Raw genomic sequence first — 18,680 nt, forward strand, 5'->3', positions numbered from 1 at the left:
AGTACCTGTAGTCCACTCGGTGGGCTTCTGGATCCACTAGCTGCATCTGGTGCACTGACTCCACAGAGGGGCTGGAATATCTACTACATAACTTCTTACAAACTGAACATCCCTTATTCTCTTTGACGTGAGCACCATACATGGTAGAAGACTTTCTTTTCGCGGGCTTAAGCGCTGAGTGTACAGTCTTTTCTATGCTTTTTGTAGCATTCTTCGGGGGGAGGGGGGGTCGAGACTGTTCCAAAGCCAATATGGCCTTGTTGCACGTAAGGCCAAACAAGGACTTCTCCATGCTCAAAACGCAATCAGCGAGGTCTGTGTTATGTCTATGTCAAAGGTCGCTTAGTTTAGATCCAGGCGTTTTCTTATAAAGTGTTCGGATTATGCAACTACCGATATTAGTGCACGCTTCCACAGAAATTCCTTCTGCACAGAGAAAGGTTCTGTCATCGCAACCGTGGAGTTCGTCTGTTCTCGGACAGACAGAAGAGATCGGATATGTGCGTGTGTGTGTGTGTGTTGTCACCTCAGACCCAAGAGGCCCCGGATCCCTTCCTCTTGCACGTCGAGATCTTCCTAGACAAAAGGATAATAAATATCGAGTGCACCAAGTGAGAATGATTTCTATATAAATTATTTTAAACTGTTTGCGCGCTTGTAAGTGCGTTGTTCCCTTCTCTCATTCCCGTGAGAAATAAAGGCACCCCGTTTATAATTTACATACGCCTAGTTAGTGTGAAGGGCAGAAATCAAACAACTTACGATGCCACTGCAAAGCACCGAGACTGTTGTAGACATCCACCAAGGAAAGTGAGGGACTTTAGCTGATTGCCCGCATCTTGAGAGCGGGCTATCAATAACTGATACAAAGCTTCTATAGAGTAGGCTATCAAGCCAAAGGCACTCATTTGGCATTTCTTTTTCTCCGGCGTACTCTGACGAATCAAGGCAGTTGTCCAACCAAACAATGTAAATGAGTAGCGCCATCTTTCGACGAAATATCGAAGCACTCATATTTTCCAGCTAAAGAATATGCGCGGCCAACATAAATGGACCTGTTTTGCCTCGTGACTCGTCTTACCCGTTCGTACACAGCGCAAGCATTTATTCACTTCGCCCCTATTGTCACGCGTGCGCCGCGAATAGAAATGCAATGTGCGGGGTCTTCAGGAAAGAAATGTGTGGACGCACTGGAAGCGTCATATTATGGTAGTGAGTGAACTAGTCGGTAAAAAGGGTCTATAGTAACTCTAATGCCATTAAAATGCTCACCACTAAATTGATAATATAAAGCCAACATCGAAACGTCACAAACTTATTATTCAAGCCATGTATGGAACAAGCTCGAGGAAACGAAAAGAACACTTACCAGGAAGGTATATATAAGACTATACGAAGAACTACACACACGTCCACACACACGCAAGTACATGCAAGCACTCTAAAACTTGGTGAGATAGACCGCCTTGAATAGCCGATCATCAGATTCAATTCTATCACTATCAGAAAAAGTAATCTATATCAACGCCAGTGGAAATAAAAACTACATTACTTTACACTATATGATAACCATCACAAAAAGGCTTGCTATACAGTACAGGTGCAAATGGCTTGGTGTACATTTGTGTCTCTCTTGTAACAAAGAGAACTGAGCACTCGCCAAAGCGCTATTGACAATGATATATGAATCTTTTAATTGATTAATACTGCACTCATCTAAAATCATATAGCTTATTGAAATGTTGCAACAAATCCTATACGTAAGGCGCCGGGCCTGGAAGGCTTTACTAAAATAGCTGAATGAATAAACAAATGAACAAATAAATAAATAAATCCGCGTACGGTGCATGTCCTCCAATTATTATTCATACGTTCGCTAATAACTAAACATTTTGCAACAATTAAATATTGAGTAACAAGTACGTCTTGAAACAGCGTCAGGCATATATTAACGAACAAAAGCGCTAACTTAATATTTCATAACTGCTTTCTCATTTTGTCAGATTGGTCACTGTTATGTGGTGGCACGGTTACACAGATATGTGATTCCGTCGCCCATTAAAAGCGCTATCCATATAGCCACGGGAAGAAGGCTTAACGATGCTGATATCGTAGCTCTTTTCCAACCGACGTGTTCGGAGTCTCTTCGGAGCAGTAGCAGCCAGATGAGTGCAATCGCCGAACCACCGGATTCACGTCCATACTCGCAGACAACTGGGTTGAATCCAACGCAGCTGGCGTCTCGGAGCCAAAACCAGACGCTCACCACAAGCAGGCTACCCGAGAGCATAGCGGCAGCGCTTGTCAAGAGAATGCGACGTTTTCGGGACCACCAGGAAGCTTGCAGGGCTTCACCGACACTGGCAAAGCAAGGAAGAGCGTACGCCACCTGCAAGAAGTGCGAGAAGTTTGCGTGTATCTGTGCATATTTTGGTTACTTGATTACATATGATGATCAAGTGGGGGGGGAGGGAACAAAAAACAATTTTGTCGTTAGAAGGACCGGATTCACGTTAGCCTATGATATACCTGCGAAGCAGCTCTGTTACCGTTTAAGTTGTGCAGGTACGTCCTATAGCCATCCAAATAAATTGGTGGCATAAAATTGAAGCGCAAGAACAAACAGTCCATTTGGTTATGAGTTTTATATAATAAGGTAGTTTGCTTTTCCCATGTAAAGTAATGTATAACTCATTGACCTTGTACATGAGAACACTGGTATATTTCGACGAGAAGCCCTGTTGCCAATATTTTCAGAAACTGAATCTAATATTTTTCACCGCCAGAGAAATTTCGCCACTAAATGAAACTTTGACGTTATTCCAATGTTTTCGAACACTTTTGCCATGAGAGCTTCTTACTTTGGCAGCTGCATTCGTTCATCTCACGTGGTGAGCGTTGTGCGGCAGCAGCTCTCGAAAAAATTCCGAACCAAAAAACAAGATTAGCACCTGCCATTTACTAGCCCGTGGTGCTTGCTACTTGAATGCTAACGCTACTGACTAAGGTTTGCTCTGGACGACCATACGCACTTACCTAGCCTTGGTGTCATCTTGCACAAGAAAGACCTACCATTATTGAAGTAAAGAGAACTTTCTATCTCTCAGCTAATTGCAGCACAAACGAAAGTACGGGGTGTATACCGGCAATATCCTTGCACCACACAACATTGTTCCGGGCGTAACTGTCCGATTACTGGCGGGATTCGAGAGCTTTATTTTTGCTTGACACGGATAGTGTTTCGTATATAAATTGTTGTAAAATACTCTAGGCTTTGCGCAAGGACTTCATGTACCACTGAGTACTCTGTTGCTTTCCACCGGTAGCCGTAATACTACCATATAGCCTTTATCACGCATCAACGTGACAGCGCCCATATAGCTCCGACCACCTGCTTCGATCCGAAGTCGCACATGTTACTGGCTGCCGCCCTGACTGCAACAAATGGGTGATAAAATGTGTCATAACTTACAGTCGTGTCACACAGAGGGCAAAACATTAGGTATTTTATATTGTTATTACGCTGAGGTGAACATTTTGTCGTTGTTTTTTATTTACGCTGGCAGGGCTACAGAGGTAGAGCCTAACAGTAAAGGAGTTCTGAATTCGAGTAAGCGGATGACGCCACAGCCTTAGCGCTGGCGATGCGTTGGCGGTGCGGAACACTATGAAGACCTCATTCTTTACTGCATCAATAACGACAACTCCGCTGTAGTATGGTACGCGATGACGGTGGTGCCAAACGCCAAATAGACGCCGAGCAGACCATGCAGCACGCGCGAACGTTTATGAAGGCGTTCACCCATACTTTTTTACTATAAGGAAGCTGCAATGAGTTCCAGAGAAAGCGTGTAGATGAAGCAAAGCTACGCTGTGGGCTTCATGTTAAAGCAGCCTATGCATACAACATCAGTTCATTCGCTCCGTCGCTCCACCAATCGTAGGACATGTACCAATAGGATGGCAAGCAGACACTTAGCAGACGATGGGGAGCGGATAAGCACATCTTGAGGGGCACTCAGCCTTCTTTTTGGCTAAAAAAATCCTGCAGCTTTCACAGTGCCGCAAGAAACTACTGAGATATTGTACATAACAGAAGCATTTGAAATATTAAAGCTGTTCCTTCCTATTGCAGAACTGATGTACGCGCTCATTATACAGAGAGCGGGTACATAGGAGAGCATACGAAAGTTAAAAAGGATGGTGTTATATGAAAGCAAACTGATCGCGAAGTCAGTGCGGCACAATATCAAACGTGTTTTTATTGTTGCCATATGTGCCTGATAGTACCTGTCTTAGCACAGAATGATTACTGTTATACCGATATCACATCCACTTCCGAAACCAATCACTCTATCCTTCGTCAATCACATTCACTATTGTAACAGCCAGCCACTTTACCTGATCAGACGTCGAACGCTAGTTGCGACGGTCGATCATACCACTCACAACTGTTTGTGAAACCTCCAAACTGAATCCTCTTCCTTATCAAGTGTTTCCAAAATGCATACTCGTGCAACGTTTTCATTACGCCTACATTTATAGCTAGTCAATAGACTTGTTCTTGTCGTCGTCTCCGAAGCCTCTTGACTGCCATATGTGTTACGCAAGAAACGGTAATAGAACTAAAGAACGCTCACCAAAAAATTGGAGGCAAGAGCTGTGATTATCAGAGAAACAAAGAAAACGACATAAAGAATCTCAGTGACCGCTGCCTAAAGGTCATGTCTGGATCAACTGTAAGGTATCAGACCTCTCAATAAGTATGCTCCCATCTGTTGAGACTTTCCCACTCTTTGCGGCCAATAAAAGTACATTCTGTACAAAATTATTGCGCTCCTCGCGTTTGCGCCTGCGTTTCTTGGGAGATGTATGGGCATTGCATACAGACTGTCAACGTATACTCTTAGCGGACCTGTGCCAACAATATGTGAGCTCATGATTCCTTAAGTCGTAATTTTAGACCTAATACGTTCGTCTTTATTTTTGTGCGGACTCCTACAGCGCATTTCTCTATACCCAATAGCATCCACTATCGCTTTGATATATTTCCGTCCCTGTGGGTGTGTTATTCATCTAGACAGTCAATCTCGCGAATAAAAAAGAAAGTACAGAATCACATCGTAAGCACGTCGCTTTATCTACCATGTAGGCATGCTATGTACCGAAACAGGTAGTATGAAGGCTGCACTTACGATCCAAAGCATGGCGTCGGGGTCGTTGAGCTGTACGTACGACGCCATTGCAAAGAACAGCGCCATTACACCGTTGGACAGGCGGAACCAGGCGCCGCAGGAGGACAGAATTTCTGGGTCACACGGAATCATTGCCCATTATGGCATTGGTTTATTCTCAGATTAGTCTCTTTTTGACGCGCTGAATCAGGCGTGGAAACAGTACATATTCACAACTCAATGTAAACAAGGTTATTCAATTTTCGGCTAGATTTTAAAAAGTTTAGGAAGCTTGCAATGTTCAATCACATCATTAACTGTGCGTGCGTTTATTTCTGCGTGTGTCTTTGTGTCTGTGTGTGTCATGCGTATAAGGTTCAGCAATGACTTTGGATTTAAACGACGTTGTAACTGCAAACGTACACATCAGAAAACAAAAATTTAAACTCAATTCCGAACAACAAATACATAAATATACCGATTGCTTCGCGTAACCAGAACCAAATTTTAAACATAGAGACTTACGCACCTTGGAGGCACAAGTTCAACAATAATATCTTCGCAGTCATCCAGATGTAGACTATGTCTTGAAATGCCGCTAGTTTGAGCAGTATGTCAGTTTCTTTATGCAAAATTTCAAGCATTCCTTTTAGCGCATAAGTAGTTAATGCAAAAAAAGCGGGCTCGGAAACATCCAACGAAGTTGTTTTTTGCCGTCACTATTTATCTGGTGGTTGTTTTTCTGGCCTCCTAAAAACGTGCGGATTATGAAAAAAAGGTCTGTCGCTCTGTTCTTGTACGTCTTCATGCCAGGGCTCTGAACTGTGTTTCAAAAAGACGAAGCCTATGTGCACCTGCTATAAAGTACCAATAAGTGTGTTTGTTAACGTGTTACTGCAAGCCTTTATCCTATTATTCGGAATCCTAGCGGATTTCTATCTTTCAAACAAAGGTGCAGATGCACGCTGCACACCATGGCACTTCGAATTCTTTCGTTTACCCTGTGCATGGTGGATTCGTTGTTTCGTAACAAAATTGAAAGTGCTGGCAGTTGAGTGGCTACCATAAAACGCACAATAGCGCAGTGACGTGATTTGTAATGCGAAAGCGTCAAATGGTCTTTGAGTGAGGAAAGCGACGCCTGTAGCAGCTAAATAGCACCTGAATCCTGGTTAGCTGCAACAGCACATCACGAGCGCGCCATGGGGTTGTTCCCATTCGCAGCGACGCCACGTGACATGGCGCCAAGCGGGCAAAAGCGAACGCCTCCTGCTGCAGTAGCGCGCGAGGTGTTGCGTAGGGGAGAGGGTATGGCCGCGGCGCTACGTCACCCTCTCTCTTGGACGCCAGCGCAGGGTTCGTGTCTCTCGACCCCCCGCCACCCCCCCCAATTTGCTTAGCTGCTATACTCGCGGAAGACTTTCTTTGGCTATGAAGGGAAAGCTACGGAGGCAAAGCGAGCCTAAGTGAGACTGCTTCTGAAAAGAGTCCGCATTTAATCCACCTCAGCTTAAGCTGGGGAAGTGAAAAACATAAACACCTTATTAGCAAGAGTTAAATAAGCAAGAACACACCCTTGAGTGTAGAGGTTTACTTATTTTGCGGCTTCTCCCTTCCGCGTCTGAGCAAACAGGAAACCGCTGCACGTGGAAGCGGCGCCATTCAGCGTCTGCTCCGAGCAACCAAAAGCACTGCCAAGCGCTGCCGGATTACGTTGCGCAATAACACATGTGCAGCAGCCCACGCCCCCGTGCTTTCCCTCCATAGCCACAGAAAGTTGTCCCCGAGTATAGTCGCGCTTGCCGGTCTTGGTGGCCGCTGCTGCTTCCTCGTTCTTTTGTTGCGCAGGACGTCCACAGTATGAGGCTTTGACGCCCAAGCTGCTGCTGCTTGCTGGCTTGGGCAGCCCGTACGTCTATGGCACATTACTCGCAGCACAAAACTCGAAGGACCGCTCAGCGGCGTACAATGGGACATTAGTGCTTTCGCATTCACAACTCATGAGAAGTGCTTAGTTGTCCCCGGGTTTTATTTCTCATCTGGAGGACTTTTCGAGGGCCAGGAAGAAAGAAGGAGCCGCTTGGTGGCAGGCACAGAGTTTCGTGCAATTACTAAAAGGAACTGTGGTGCTAGCGTCTACGAGAGCTCCCAGCATGGTTGTTTAGCCAGCAGGAAAATGATGGGTGGTACGTGGATTTTCCCTGATTTGTCGTTCTAGCTGTAAATGGTTTCGTGACATTGCATAGTAATCGTTTGTAAGGAAGAAGTAGTTCGTTATAAATAATTGCGTAAACATTATTAAAATTGCCCGAGGGCACGAGTTGGGCACACTACGTTTAACATAGAAGCCCGGTATTGAAACCATTATGCCACAGAAGTATAGTGAAGCTGAACGGCTGCAATTATAAGCGATTATGCGTGCTTGCATAGCCTTATTACTTTCCGCATTTAAAAGTCTGAATTCCTTTGAAATTTAGTCAAATTTAGGCCGACATAAGGCGTAATAAACGAAACTATAAGAATGGGTGAAGTCCCAAACACGAATATCAGGCCTGTAAAGGTACCAGCTGTCATTCCCACGGTGGCTGAAGGATCACAGCATCACAGTTCGCTCTAGTAAGTCTAGGAAACTAGGGTGGCAGGCGGTCTTTTTGCAACCGGTGAGCGATGGGTGATTGCTGAGGGGCCAAATGCAGTCACAGTGTATCATCATAAAAGACCGCACTTTCATGCTGTGCAGAAACAAATCAGATGGAGGGCGCAAAATGTATCTGGGGCCATGCGTTTACTGTGCCGCGTTTTAGTCGCCTGAACAATGCACATACTAGAAACTCTGCACACGTTTTGGACCTATATTTGTACCACAACATTGATCACCATCCATCTCGCGTACTTTTATTTTTCGTAATTTTATTTTTGCGAGATATCAGTGCGACACATGATTTTGACAGAAAAGTAGATAGCCCACAATTTAAAAATAAAGAAATAACGAAGCGCAAGCAAGACAAAAGACAATCATTGTTGTGAGACAGGCGATATGCACCCGTGCGTGTAAACCATTTTTAGTGTATAACAATGTCAAAAAAGAATTTCAGGTGGTGTTTCGCAACACCCTCGAATTCATCTAATGCGCGGCTTTGCCCTTAAAATGAATACCTGAAATATAGCACGGTAACCTAAACTTATTACCCAACTAACTGCTCTTCAAAATATTTTCGATCCCCTGAAATAAATTGCAAACACTGTTGCATTCTTCCTGTTCGCCTGTGGTTTTCTTTGGACTGTTCGACGTTTGGTTTCATTTACAAGACGCCCTCGGTATAAACGAAACATAAAACTTAATCAGCGATTATCCTTCCATAAACATGCAGTCCTTCTTGCATATTACAAGAAGCAGCAACCTGCGCGAAAATTACTGCCACGGACGCTGCTGTATTTGGCACTCGTGGGCGCTACGCTCGCGCACAAGGCGTAAATGTGCTGGTGCCATGTATGGCACGATCCAGCGATTCGTCCCACGCCACGTACATTTGTGGTCGAATATATCTTAAGCAGACATTCACACTACGGTATTGTAATTCACCTATTGGAATGCACCGTGGATAGCGTGACACGTACGGACATGTCATAGACGTCATGAGCATAACGTCGTCGACTGTCGGTGATGCCTGACGCTGCTCCGAGTTTAGATCGTAATTAGCCGACTTTACGCACTCCGGTAGATATGTGTGCACTTTAATAAATAGATTTGTCTGTCTCTATTTCTGCAAAATCGATACATTTTCATTCAAGTGCGTTTAGTGTAATATATTACTTGATGTACTGATTTTATTGTGCGCATTACTGGTATTCTTTCTATTATGTGTATATATGTAACTTTCAACGACAGCAATTAGCCGCAGACGTAGTAATAGTAAAATTGATTTAATAATTCATTGATTTAAAATTAACGCTTTTCCGCTCCACAAATTTCAACGCCATGGTTCAGCAACGTAGCCCTATGCCGGGAGCAATAAGAGTAAATGGTGCTTCACCTCCTGCGTCTGTATGTTTCCTGAATAAGTGAAATAACATCTACAGGCAACACGCTCCCGCATCATGCATGTGCAGCTTCATTATATTGAGGCACAGGACTGTGCATTGAATCAGTTGAATTAAGTCGTTTATGGTAAAGCTGAGCGGTATTCGAAAGGTGTGAAAATTGTCCACTAATGTGGTGTTTATTTTGCTTACAGGTAAACGTGTATGCACAAATAGCGGTCAGCCAAATCCTATTATTACTGGAAACTGCTGTCAAAGGCAGAACGTCTGCAGAACATGAACTGCTCACTTGTGCCGCTTCCAATCCTGAATTCTGGCCCGGAGAAATGGGGCAACAGAAGTCTCAAAAATGTTTTATTATGGTAACCCAAGTTTTGTTCGAAGCCGAGCTGCCTAGTGATGAGCAAAAAGAGAACATGGTGAAAGCAGGATCTTTTACCTTGTTCCCACCTATACTTTCTGTGGGGAGGAAAGCATATGTCGCCTTGAAGAAGGCGCGTCTACTTGTTGAAACGTTGGCTCCTGCTTTCACTTTGTTCTTGTTTTGCTCATCGTCTTAAATTTCCATCTCCAGCCTTCCCCGTATTTTCCCCGAATGAGGCGATGTTTCATACTTGTTTTTTGCTACCAGCGACTTGCCTAGCGGCCAACTGACACGTAATGCAATGACATGCATTAAAATATGTGATGGTGAAATGTTCTACTACCCCAGCAACCAAGTGCTTAGAGACTGGGCTTGCCTATTCGTCCGTCTGTCCATCTACTATGTTACGCTGACGACAACCTTTGGCGTTGCTAGGATGACTCGTCATTCAAGATGTCAACACTGTGTCGGGCGGAGAAAAAAATGGTGCCCACAGCCATTTCAACTATGTTCGAACCCCCTGTCTCAGCCGCGATACGCGTTTTTAGTCGGGCACGCTCACCACCCCTCTCTCGTGCATTGGTTGGTCGTACAGCGGTGGTGAGAGCAATGGCGCACAAAAGCGACGGCCAAACAGCGAAAGGTATGGCGTTCCACCACGACAACAAGCCTAGTAGTGCCTCTGCAAGTATTTCCGTGTCCAAGATGGCATTATGTGCGTTCGCATAAGATTGGTTTTTCATTAGGTCATGGTATGTTAGAGTGCAATTCATCGCCGACTTGCTTGTGGAAAAAGCGTCGACAGCATAGTAGCAGCATACATAGTTAGTCGACAGCATAGTTAGTATAGTTTAGTTAGCATTAGTATAGTTAGCATCGACAGCATAGTTAGTAGGCAATGAGGATGATGAGCTTTAAACATGGCACATGCCCACAGTGGAAGATATCGCAAGTATTGAACAGCAACGTCGAAATTATCGACGGAGTGACTGCCAGAAACGACCTCTCAACAACGGTCCTACATACCTATTACCGAGCCGAAAAGAAACAAGAACCGTTGTTGAATGCCAAACAGAAGTACGAAAAACAAACGGACATGCTACCAAGAGCGTATTGGGCGAAGACGCCAACAGCTGAATGATAAAGCGCGCACGGCCTTGACTCTATCTCTCTCTCTCTCTGCCTTTGTTTGCGCTGCTCTGAAGGTGAGCAGAACGATGCTTACGGACGTCGTACACACTCCTTCATTTTTTTTTGTGGCAGAGCCTGCTTCGGTGTTTTTGGCAGAGGTGAGCGCAAAAACCCGGACAAAAACAGACAGCCTACTTTAGGGATTACTTCGGCTCTGAACTCATTTGCTGCGACAGCAGCATTCTCACAGAGTGAAGGCCAGCACGTTATTGTATTTGTAATGATTGCCTGCGCCTTTCTGACATAATTGCACTCCCCCGCTACGGAAAACTGGACAGGAACCCTGTGATTATAGGGGAGTCGTATAAAAACTGAAATCTAAAGTACCATAAAAATAGTTGCGGTATTATCAGAAATGTAGATATAATTACATATTACATGACCAAAGAATTCTGGGGACTAGATAAGTTCTGACTTGTCTTCACCCAGTCTCACTCCTGTATGGCATAGTAATGCACGTTTGTGGAATTCGAACTTCGTATCTGACACACTTCAGCGTTCTTAAACCATACCTGTAAAGCTGGCTATATTTAGTTTGCTAAGGTGCGTAGCTTTAAAGAACATATTCACTCTTCTTCAGCCGAAACGTATGCTAATCATTTACTTTTTTTGTTCACAAGAATACGACGTTTTGCTATTCAAATACATCTTACTCAGATAATATTGGTTCATCATGTTTATTTTCATTTATGGTGAAGTGCAACCCGCCGCGGTGGCTTAGCCGTTATGGTGTTGTGCTGCTAAGCACGAGGTCGCGGGAGCAAATCCCGAACGCGATGGCTGCATTTCAGGAGGGCGAAATGCAAAACCACCTGTGTCCCATGCATTGAGAGCACGTTGAAATCCTCTGGTGGTAAAAGTTATTCTGGAGTCCCGCACTACGGCATGTCTCATAATCAAATCGTAGTTTTGGCAAATGAAACATGGAAATTAAATAATTAATGGTGAAGTGGGGGACCGAAATCAACACTTAAGAAGCCCAATAAAACAACACGAGCCCTTACTCGCAAATAATTCTCAATACCAGTCATGTAACGCTTTGCCTTTGTTTGAACAGACCACTGTTTTGTTTTGGCGTAAGACCAATTTGGCATGAAAAACAATAGAAGCTCTTCTCATTTTGAATGCAGGCGATACGTGCATTAGTGTTCCTTCCGTGGCTTTATCGTGGAAAGAGTAAAATTTCGTGGAGACGAGATGACGCTTGCATTTGGAATTTTCTTCTCACTTTTAGCATTTTGACACCTGCGCCATGTGTCATGCTTCATGGTCTTCGGGCTTGATGATTTTGTATATTCACATGTGAGGAAAAGTCCCACGATTAAGCTTGGCGATTGTGCAGCTAGTTCAGTTTCCTTTATATACTTGTATTCTCTTCAATGAACTGTTAGTTGCGAGTAAGGGTTCGTGTTGACCTTCAGCGTTGTAAGTGTTGATTGCCTTTGTTTTCTTGTTTATCACCCTGTTGCACTGGAAGATATGGGGATGAAGAAGTGGCGTATCGACGAAAGAAATCATCGTTGTGTGTCGTCCTTTACGACATGCGTACCAGAATGGATGGACGGACCAGACAAAGTTTCGAGCACTTAACTGCTGGCACAGCAAAACAGGGACACGTAAACATGACGGAGGCTGACTTTCAGCTATACATGGAAATATTAAAACAGAGACATTATTAATACACATCTGTCTGACATGTTCCGCACGAGTGATTCCAAAGGTACTGCATACTGTTGTTGGTTGATTACTCCTGTCATTGTAACTATCTCATCTCGAGGAGCCTGCACCGTTCCGATGTCTTGCGATCACACGTAGAAGGAATGTAACCTCGAAGCACTGTCTTGGGGCACAGAAGAGATGCCAAAGTAATGGTTCCAGTAGTATTGGCCAGACAGAAACAGCATACATATGCCGTACAAACCTTCACTCGGGTGGCACACGTCGCATAGATGTACGTTGATATCGCGTCTGTTTTGTTTTAAAATTCTATTGGAAGTCTGTACTCGTCCTGTTCTCGTGCCCTTGTTTTTTCGTCTTTTGTGTGGTGCCCTGCCCATACAAAGTAAACCAACTATCCCAAACCAATGTCTTTTTTCTGAACTGTTTGGACTTTTTAGTGAATAAATGACAGAATAACTACTCTATCTGCATGTTCCAAAATAATGCTCCATCAGCGCCATGTGGGAACTCCGTGTCGGTTTTTTGTATGTCCGTGTCTTCGTATAAAGCGTGTTTGATGCCAAGTTGGTTCCATGTTTATGTAACACTCTGCATGTGCTCCTATTCAAAGACATCCTCTTACTACAACTTGGGTCACTGCGCATTAAAAAAAATTGTTACTCGCTAAAACCACCTTCTGATTATGACGCACGCTGCAGTGGGAAACTCCGGAATAATTTGGACCACCTGTGTTTCTTTAATGTGCGCATAAACTTAAGCACATGAGTGTTTTCGCATTTCGCGTCCATCGAAATGCGGCCGCCGTGGCCGGAATGGCCACTGCGTATGTGCCGCTGCGTACGTGGCGCCCCTAATTGAACCTATTTGACTGCAATGTGAATCACTGTGTATGTACTACTGCGAATTTGCTGCTCTTCAATGAATCGTTTTAATGCCGACTTGGGTGAATGGGTGGGTGAGGCTGACTAAGTGCCGCTCTTCAATTACAAAATATTTTTTTTGTAAGTATAGAACCCGAGTCATATATATTCAGACAATCTTGCCTGAATTCAGACACGCACCACCCGAGGTTTTGATGACGCCACCAGCAGATGGCGTAGCGTCTAATTAAAAAAGCGTGAGAGAAGAGCCTGGCTGCTCTACACGACTCATTCGTGACGCGTTTCGGCGATGGCCATACCGTCTTACACTAGATTTCTTCAATACCAGTAGAATTGACATTAACAGTGATCCTTTGTTTGTTTCCTCCAGAATTTTTTGAAGTACGAATCAAAACGAAATTTTCTTAAATTGGCGCTCTCTTCTCAGAAGGTTGCCCCATTTTCAATTCACCTGGGAAATATTTAAACTAAAATGTGCGCCTCAGCTAGCACACACATTTATTCGTTTCTTTTGCGAAACATATTTTTTGCCCGCTTATATTCTAAAAATGCTTAAACGTCTCTAAGTGCGCTGTATTAAAACTCACATTGCCTTCAGATCAAAATCAAACCGAGATAGTTGTGCGCTTATATGCTAAACAGGCGTTCGCGTTGCCAAATAACTTGTACTCCGGAAGCCGGCATTATTACTGAGCTCTAATAAAACGGAGCTGAGGTGGTAAAATATGCATGCTTTATCATTTTTAAGTGCCTAAGCATTTCTTGCCCACCCAACAAGTAATTTGTCCGTCACCTAAGACAACGAATCGCTCGTACCCCCGTCAGCAAGCAAAAAAAAAAAAAAAATGCAAAGGCTCATACCCACGTAAGGCAGAGGCTACATTTGCTCAGCAAAGTGAAGCGAACACAGTGCATACATTCATTGCAATCATCCATAGAACTCGCAGTGCACATACTTTTCAATAAAGGACAAGATCAAAACGAGCATTCGGATCACCAATGAAACATATGCTTACCCCCTTCAGCAAATGTGGAGGTGGTTTAGCAAAAGCTTTGCTAGATTAACCGTAATTCATCTTAACACCCAAGGCCGTGGGTTACACTCGCACCAAAGGTCGAGGGTTCCAATACCTTAGCTCAGTGTATCCCAATTAACTGTGGCTAATAACCTTCACCTTAATTAACACCAATGGTTGTGAGTACCAGTACCGTAATGAACTCTAACTTAATTAAACTTACTTTATCATGTTCGCTATCGAACATGATAAGCGAACAACCGATCACGATTGATAAACGCTTGTACAAGTGGGATTTCCATAACGTTCATAATGAGACCGAGTTGCGTGGAGAAGAGCAAGTGGCAAAATGCTTACGCACACTTGTGCAACTACCCGAGGAGTTTCTGAGTGATTATTTTTAGGAGGGAGAGGGCGTGCACTTTAATTCAGATCGCGTAAACAAACACGCGGCTTGAAAACGTAGTTTTACTAGGCCACTATTTAGAATGCAGATTTTATTTCCCTCGCCGACTTTTGTTGTGCCTAATGCCAAAATAAGAATAAGCCTTGCATCATGCTCGCGTTGCCGCGATGTCTTTGCTTCTCATGTAGCAACGAACAGCTATGGGAGTACTCTGTAAAATCATCACCTATGCGCGTAATTGTGCTGCGGAGTGAACAGTTTTGTTTTGCGGTGTTTAGACAAGACGGCGGACGGCGCTTTTAGCTGTGTCAATTCAAGGCACTTGATATTTTGAAAATTACCTATTCATAAAATCGGCACGCGTCACTATACAGAGCAAGTCCTCCACATCGTGGATAAGAGCGAATAATACGGAAACTGTGTAGCCCTCAAAACGCCCCAACATCACACAGCCATCATTTTTCTGTCACCTTAATACCAACAAAGACGTGGTATTCCCTGTAGTTTTTTCCTCTGCTTTTAGATTTCCTCGTAAAATTCAAATCGCATGCAGTTAGTGCAACGAAAAAAAAAAAAAAACGTGCAGCCCTACACGTTGAAATGCCATCTTCGGAGAGCCCTTTGCAAATGGGTGTTACCCTCCTGGCGCGATGTTGCGGGTTAAGTTCTGCCGGGATTCCAGGGCAGACCGATTTATGTTTTTAATAACAATACGCCAACCTATACGCTGTGAAATGGCTGACCTTTCTTTAAAAACAATAGATGGCTACTCACACCGCGTTCCCGAAGAGTTTTTTGGTTTATCGTCAGAAGGACCAGCTTAGCGTACCAAAAGCAACCAAAAAGTGCATTCTATTTAGCATATGAGGAATGCAATGTACAAGTTTTCTCTTTCAAAGTGTTCTCGTTAATTTTCTAGAAATAATTAAAGCTCTCATTATTGTTCAAAACGGCCCTTAGGTGAGGAGTGATCGGCCTAGTAGCCAGATATGGGTGAAAATGCATGCTATAAGTGGTCCCAGAGTGCCAAGGTACATTTAGGAGCAATATGGGCTAGCAGAGTCAATTATGGGTGCCTGTGCCTCCTTATCGTCAAAGGGGTGGCAACGCCAGAGTATCGAAGACACTAAGTGACACCGATATGCCTGCGTGGGCGGTGTCACGGTATGTGTGTCGGTGTTGTGTTACGGTGCTGTGTGTCGAGGATGATTCCACGGAGATAAAAGTAGCGGGCGGTCAATGAGAGCAAGCATTGTGCCCAAGTCATTCGGTAAAGCGGTACGCAACACCCCGCATTGCGTTAAAGTTTCCGACGACTCCAAATTTCACACATTTTCAACAATTCCCGTTAAGGTGTTTTGCTCTTACTTTTTTTTCTTTAGCAGAAGCAAACGAGTAGCGTGTTTATTGTATGAGCAAACGCTTTGATGTTTTAGGTTTATTTTGGAATGCGCTAACAGCGGGTACTAAACTTCAATGCCAAAAGACGTGAAGGCTCTTCACAGCTGTCAGTACTTTTGCAGCAGGTGCCTTCATGAAAGCTTCTGTCAGCGATGTTGTAGTATCACTGCTGGAATATGCGCAATAATAAACAAATAATAATGCATATCATAATGTATTTATAGACGTCCGTGGTTATATGATTGTAGTACCTACTTCTGCAAATGACGATTATAGGGAAGTAGGGACACGTATTCCACGAAATAGTCAATTTATTCGCTTCTTCGCTTCTGCGCACTTAAAATGAATATCAATATAAATTGAAAACGACAATTGAGGTGATACTGCTCGTGTATTAGTGCTTTGAAAACCAATCTTGTCACTCATTATTCCGAGTCGGGGAAATAAATTTGCGATTGCAGAAAATACAATATAGTATGCCCGTTTCATATGTGCGTTCTTAATGAACAGTCGCGTCTCTTAGCAGAAGTAACAATGGTTTCAATGGAATATTTAATTCATGAAAAAAAGTCTGGGTAAGCACTGACATGAACAGACGGCAACTAATTACTCGCGCGTAAAACGCCACGTTGGAACATCGGGTACGATGAGGTCATTTCCAATTTCTTGAGCGATAAATTTTAGAGTTCGACAACACATAGACAATGCACAGCGACTAAGAGCGAAAATATAGCTGAAACCTCCAGGCCTATTTGGAGCAGCTCAAGAACGTTAACTACAATCAAAATTCCTCCACTCACGCGCTGTTACATTCCGTCCCAATTGGAATGCGCCTTCGACGGTAAGGAATAGATCACGCAGCGTTGTGCTCTAAATGGGCAGAAGAAGTGCACTTCAGAATGGCTCTCAGGAATCGCAAGTACCAATTCTTAAATCATTTAGATGCGGCATTTCTTATGCGTTGGGCTTGTATTAATGATAAGATCTCTTGGTTACCCTATTTATTTTCAGGACGTTTCGGGTACACCAGTATGCTGCACATTACAGCCTCCGATGTCAAATGGTAAATTGTCGTAACACTAAAGCTGCGTTGGCTCGAACACGAATTTCGTGTAAGCGCTCTCGAGTAACTAGCACTGATAAAATAGGGACGTCAATAAGAATGATGTCAAATTCGAGATACAAATGTTTTGCGCACGCCTCGTCCAAAGAAGAAAGTTGGTAGAAGGAAACCTAAATGGGGCACTGTGAAGTATTTATAATTTGAGCTCAAAAATTTAAAACATATAGTCAATTATCACCTCAGTTTACAATCCGCCAACACATATAACATCATTTTCTAAAAAGTGCGTCGCAAAATTTCAGCACTTTTCATGCATCTGCTTGAACGCCTAGCTGGCTCTGGCGCATGCCGCAGGAAATGTGCGTGTTATAACCAGACCACAAGGAAGCGCAAGATCAGAGCCCGTGCGCACACTGGCGCACAATTGTTAGGGCATGGACAGGCGTAAAGTTTGGATGCGTTATTGAGCAGAGCGGAGGCATTTCTGGCAGAACCAGACAATGACATACCTTTTGTCAGCTGCGTTTGATGCTTCATATTCAACCCGGGAGAATAACCATGCTGCAGACTAGAAATGTGATGGTGGCCACGCTTCGATCAGCGCGGCGGATAAATCGCGTTTTCGCGGCGTCCCAGATCGTCTCTGTCGAAGGGCACGTCAGAACGGGCGCCGCCATGCTTCCTGCCCCGTTTTAGATCGATGAAACGGAGGCTAAGTGAGAGAAGGGGGTTCCCTTTCTCGTTGGGAAAGCGCCTCTCGAGGATGACTTGGTTCAGTGGGTTGCCTAGCATGTATCTCAAATTTCTCGAAAATAAGGTATTAAGTCTCGAAGCTGAGCAACGCAAGAAACAAACAAAGACACATGGTGCAGATATGTGTAGATGTGTAGGCAGTCGGGCGGGGGGGGGGGGGGGGGGTCGTTGTTTAGTGACTTGATCAGAATGATAACGAGATGGACATTACGCGAAGCAGCCTGTCGCTGTTTGCCTTCACGTGGCTTTAAGTTTCACTTCAGGAACCTTTAAGCTGTTTTCCCATTCATGTCATGTTGCGTTTATTGTGAATATATTTTCCTTATGAGAACACCGGCGTGATGAGCGGCACCGAACCTAGCGGCAGAAGAAGACGACAACCGCGCAAGTAGTGGCGCTATCGGTGGCGCGAGCTCTAGTTTGGCGCTCTTGCGTGGGACAGGCCATGACTGAGGCCTGCCGGCGTGGCATGCATGATCGCACCATGCCCACGTTGCTCTCGTCGTAAAGTTAGTGCTGATAGCGGGCTGTGTCTTCCAGTGTGGCGCGTAAGAGCTTTCGCACAAGTCTACAAGTCCACAGATTTGTTCTAGGGTCCCACAACCTTAACTGAAAAAAAACCCATAAAACTCGCCTGTAGCTGTAATATGCATCTAGACCTACACCTTAGGCCCTATAACGTAAAACCATCGAAATCGGTTTTGCTTCCG

General features: G+C 44.2%; 1 protein-coding gene across 1 annotated transcript; it reads right to left on the minus strand.

The window, feature by feature from the left end:
• Positions 1-1,299: 1,299 nt before the first annotated feature.
• LOC140220016 (transmembrane protein 220-like) lies at positions 1,300-17,896 on the minus strand. The gene is made up of 3 exons (XM_072290158.1): positions 17,727-17,896; positions 5,196-5,308; positions 1,300-2,389 (listed from the first exon to the last, which is right to left on the minus strand). Exons 1-3 carry the CDS (start codon positions 17,752-17,754, stop codon positions 2,015-2,017), a joined length of 516 nt encoding a protein of 171 aa, XP_072146259.1. The 5' UTR covers positions 17,755-17,896; the 3' UTR covers positions 1,300-2,014.
• Between the last annotated feature and the right edge of the window lie 784 nt (positions 17,897-18,680).

Source organism: Dermacentor andersoni, chromosome 8 (assembly GCF_023375885.2).
Source record: "Dermacentor andersoni chromosome 8, qqDerAnde1_hic_scaffold, whole genome shotgun sequence".
In the NCBI taxonomy this organism is placed as follows: domain Eukaryota; kingdom Metazoa; phylum Arthropoda; class Arachnida; order Ixodida; family Ixodidae; genus Dermacentor; species Dermacentor andersoni.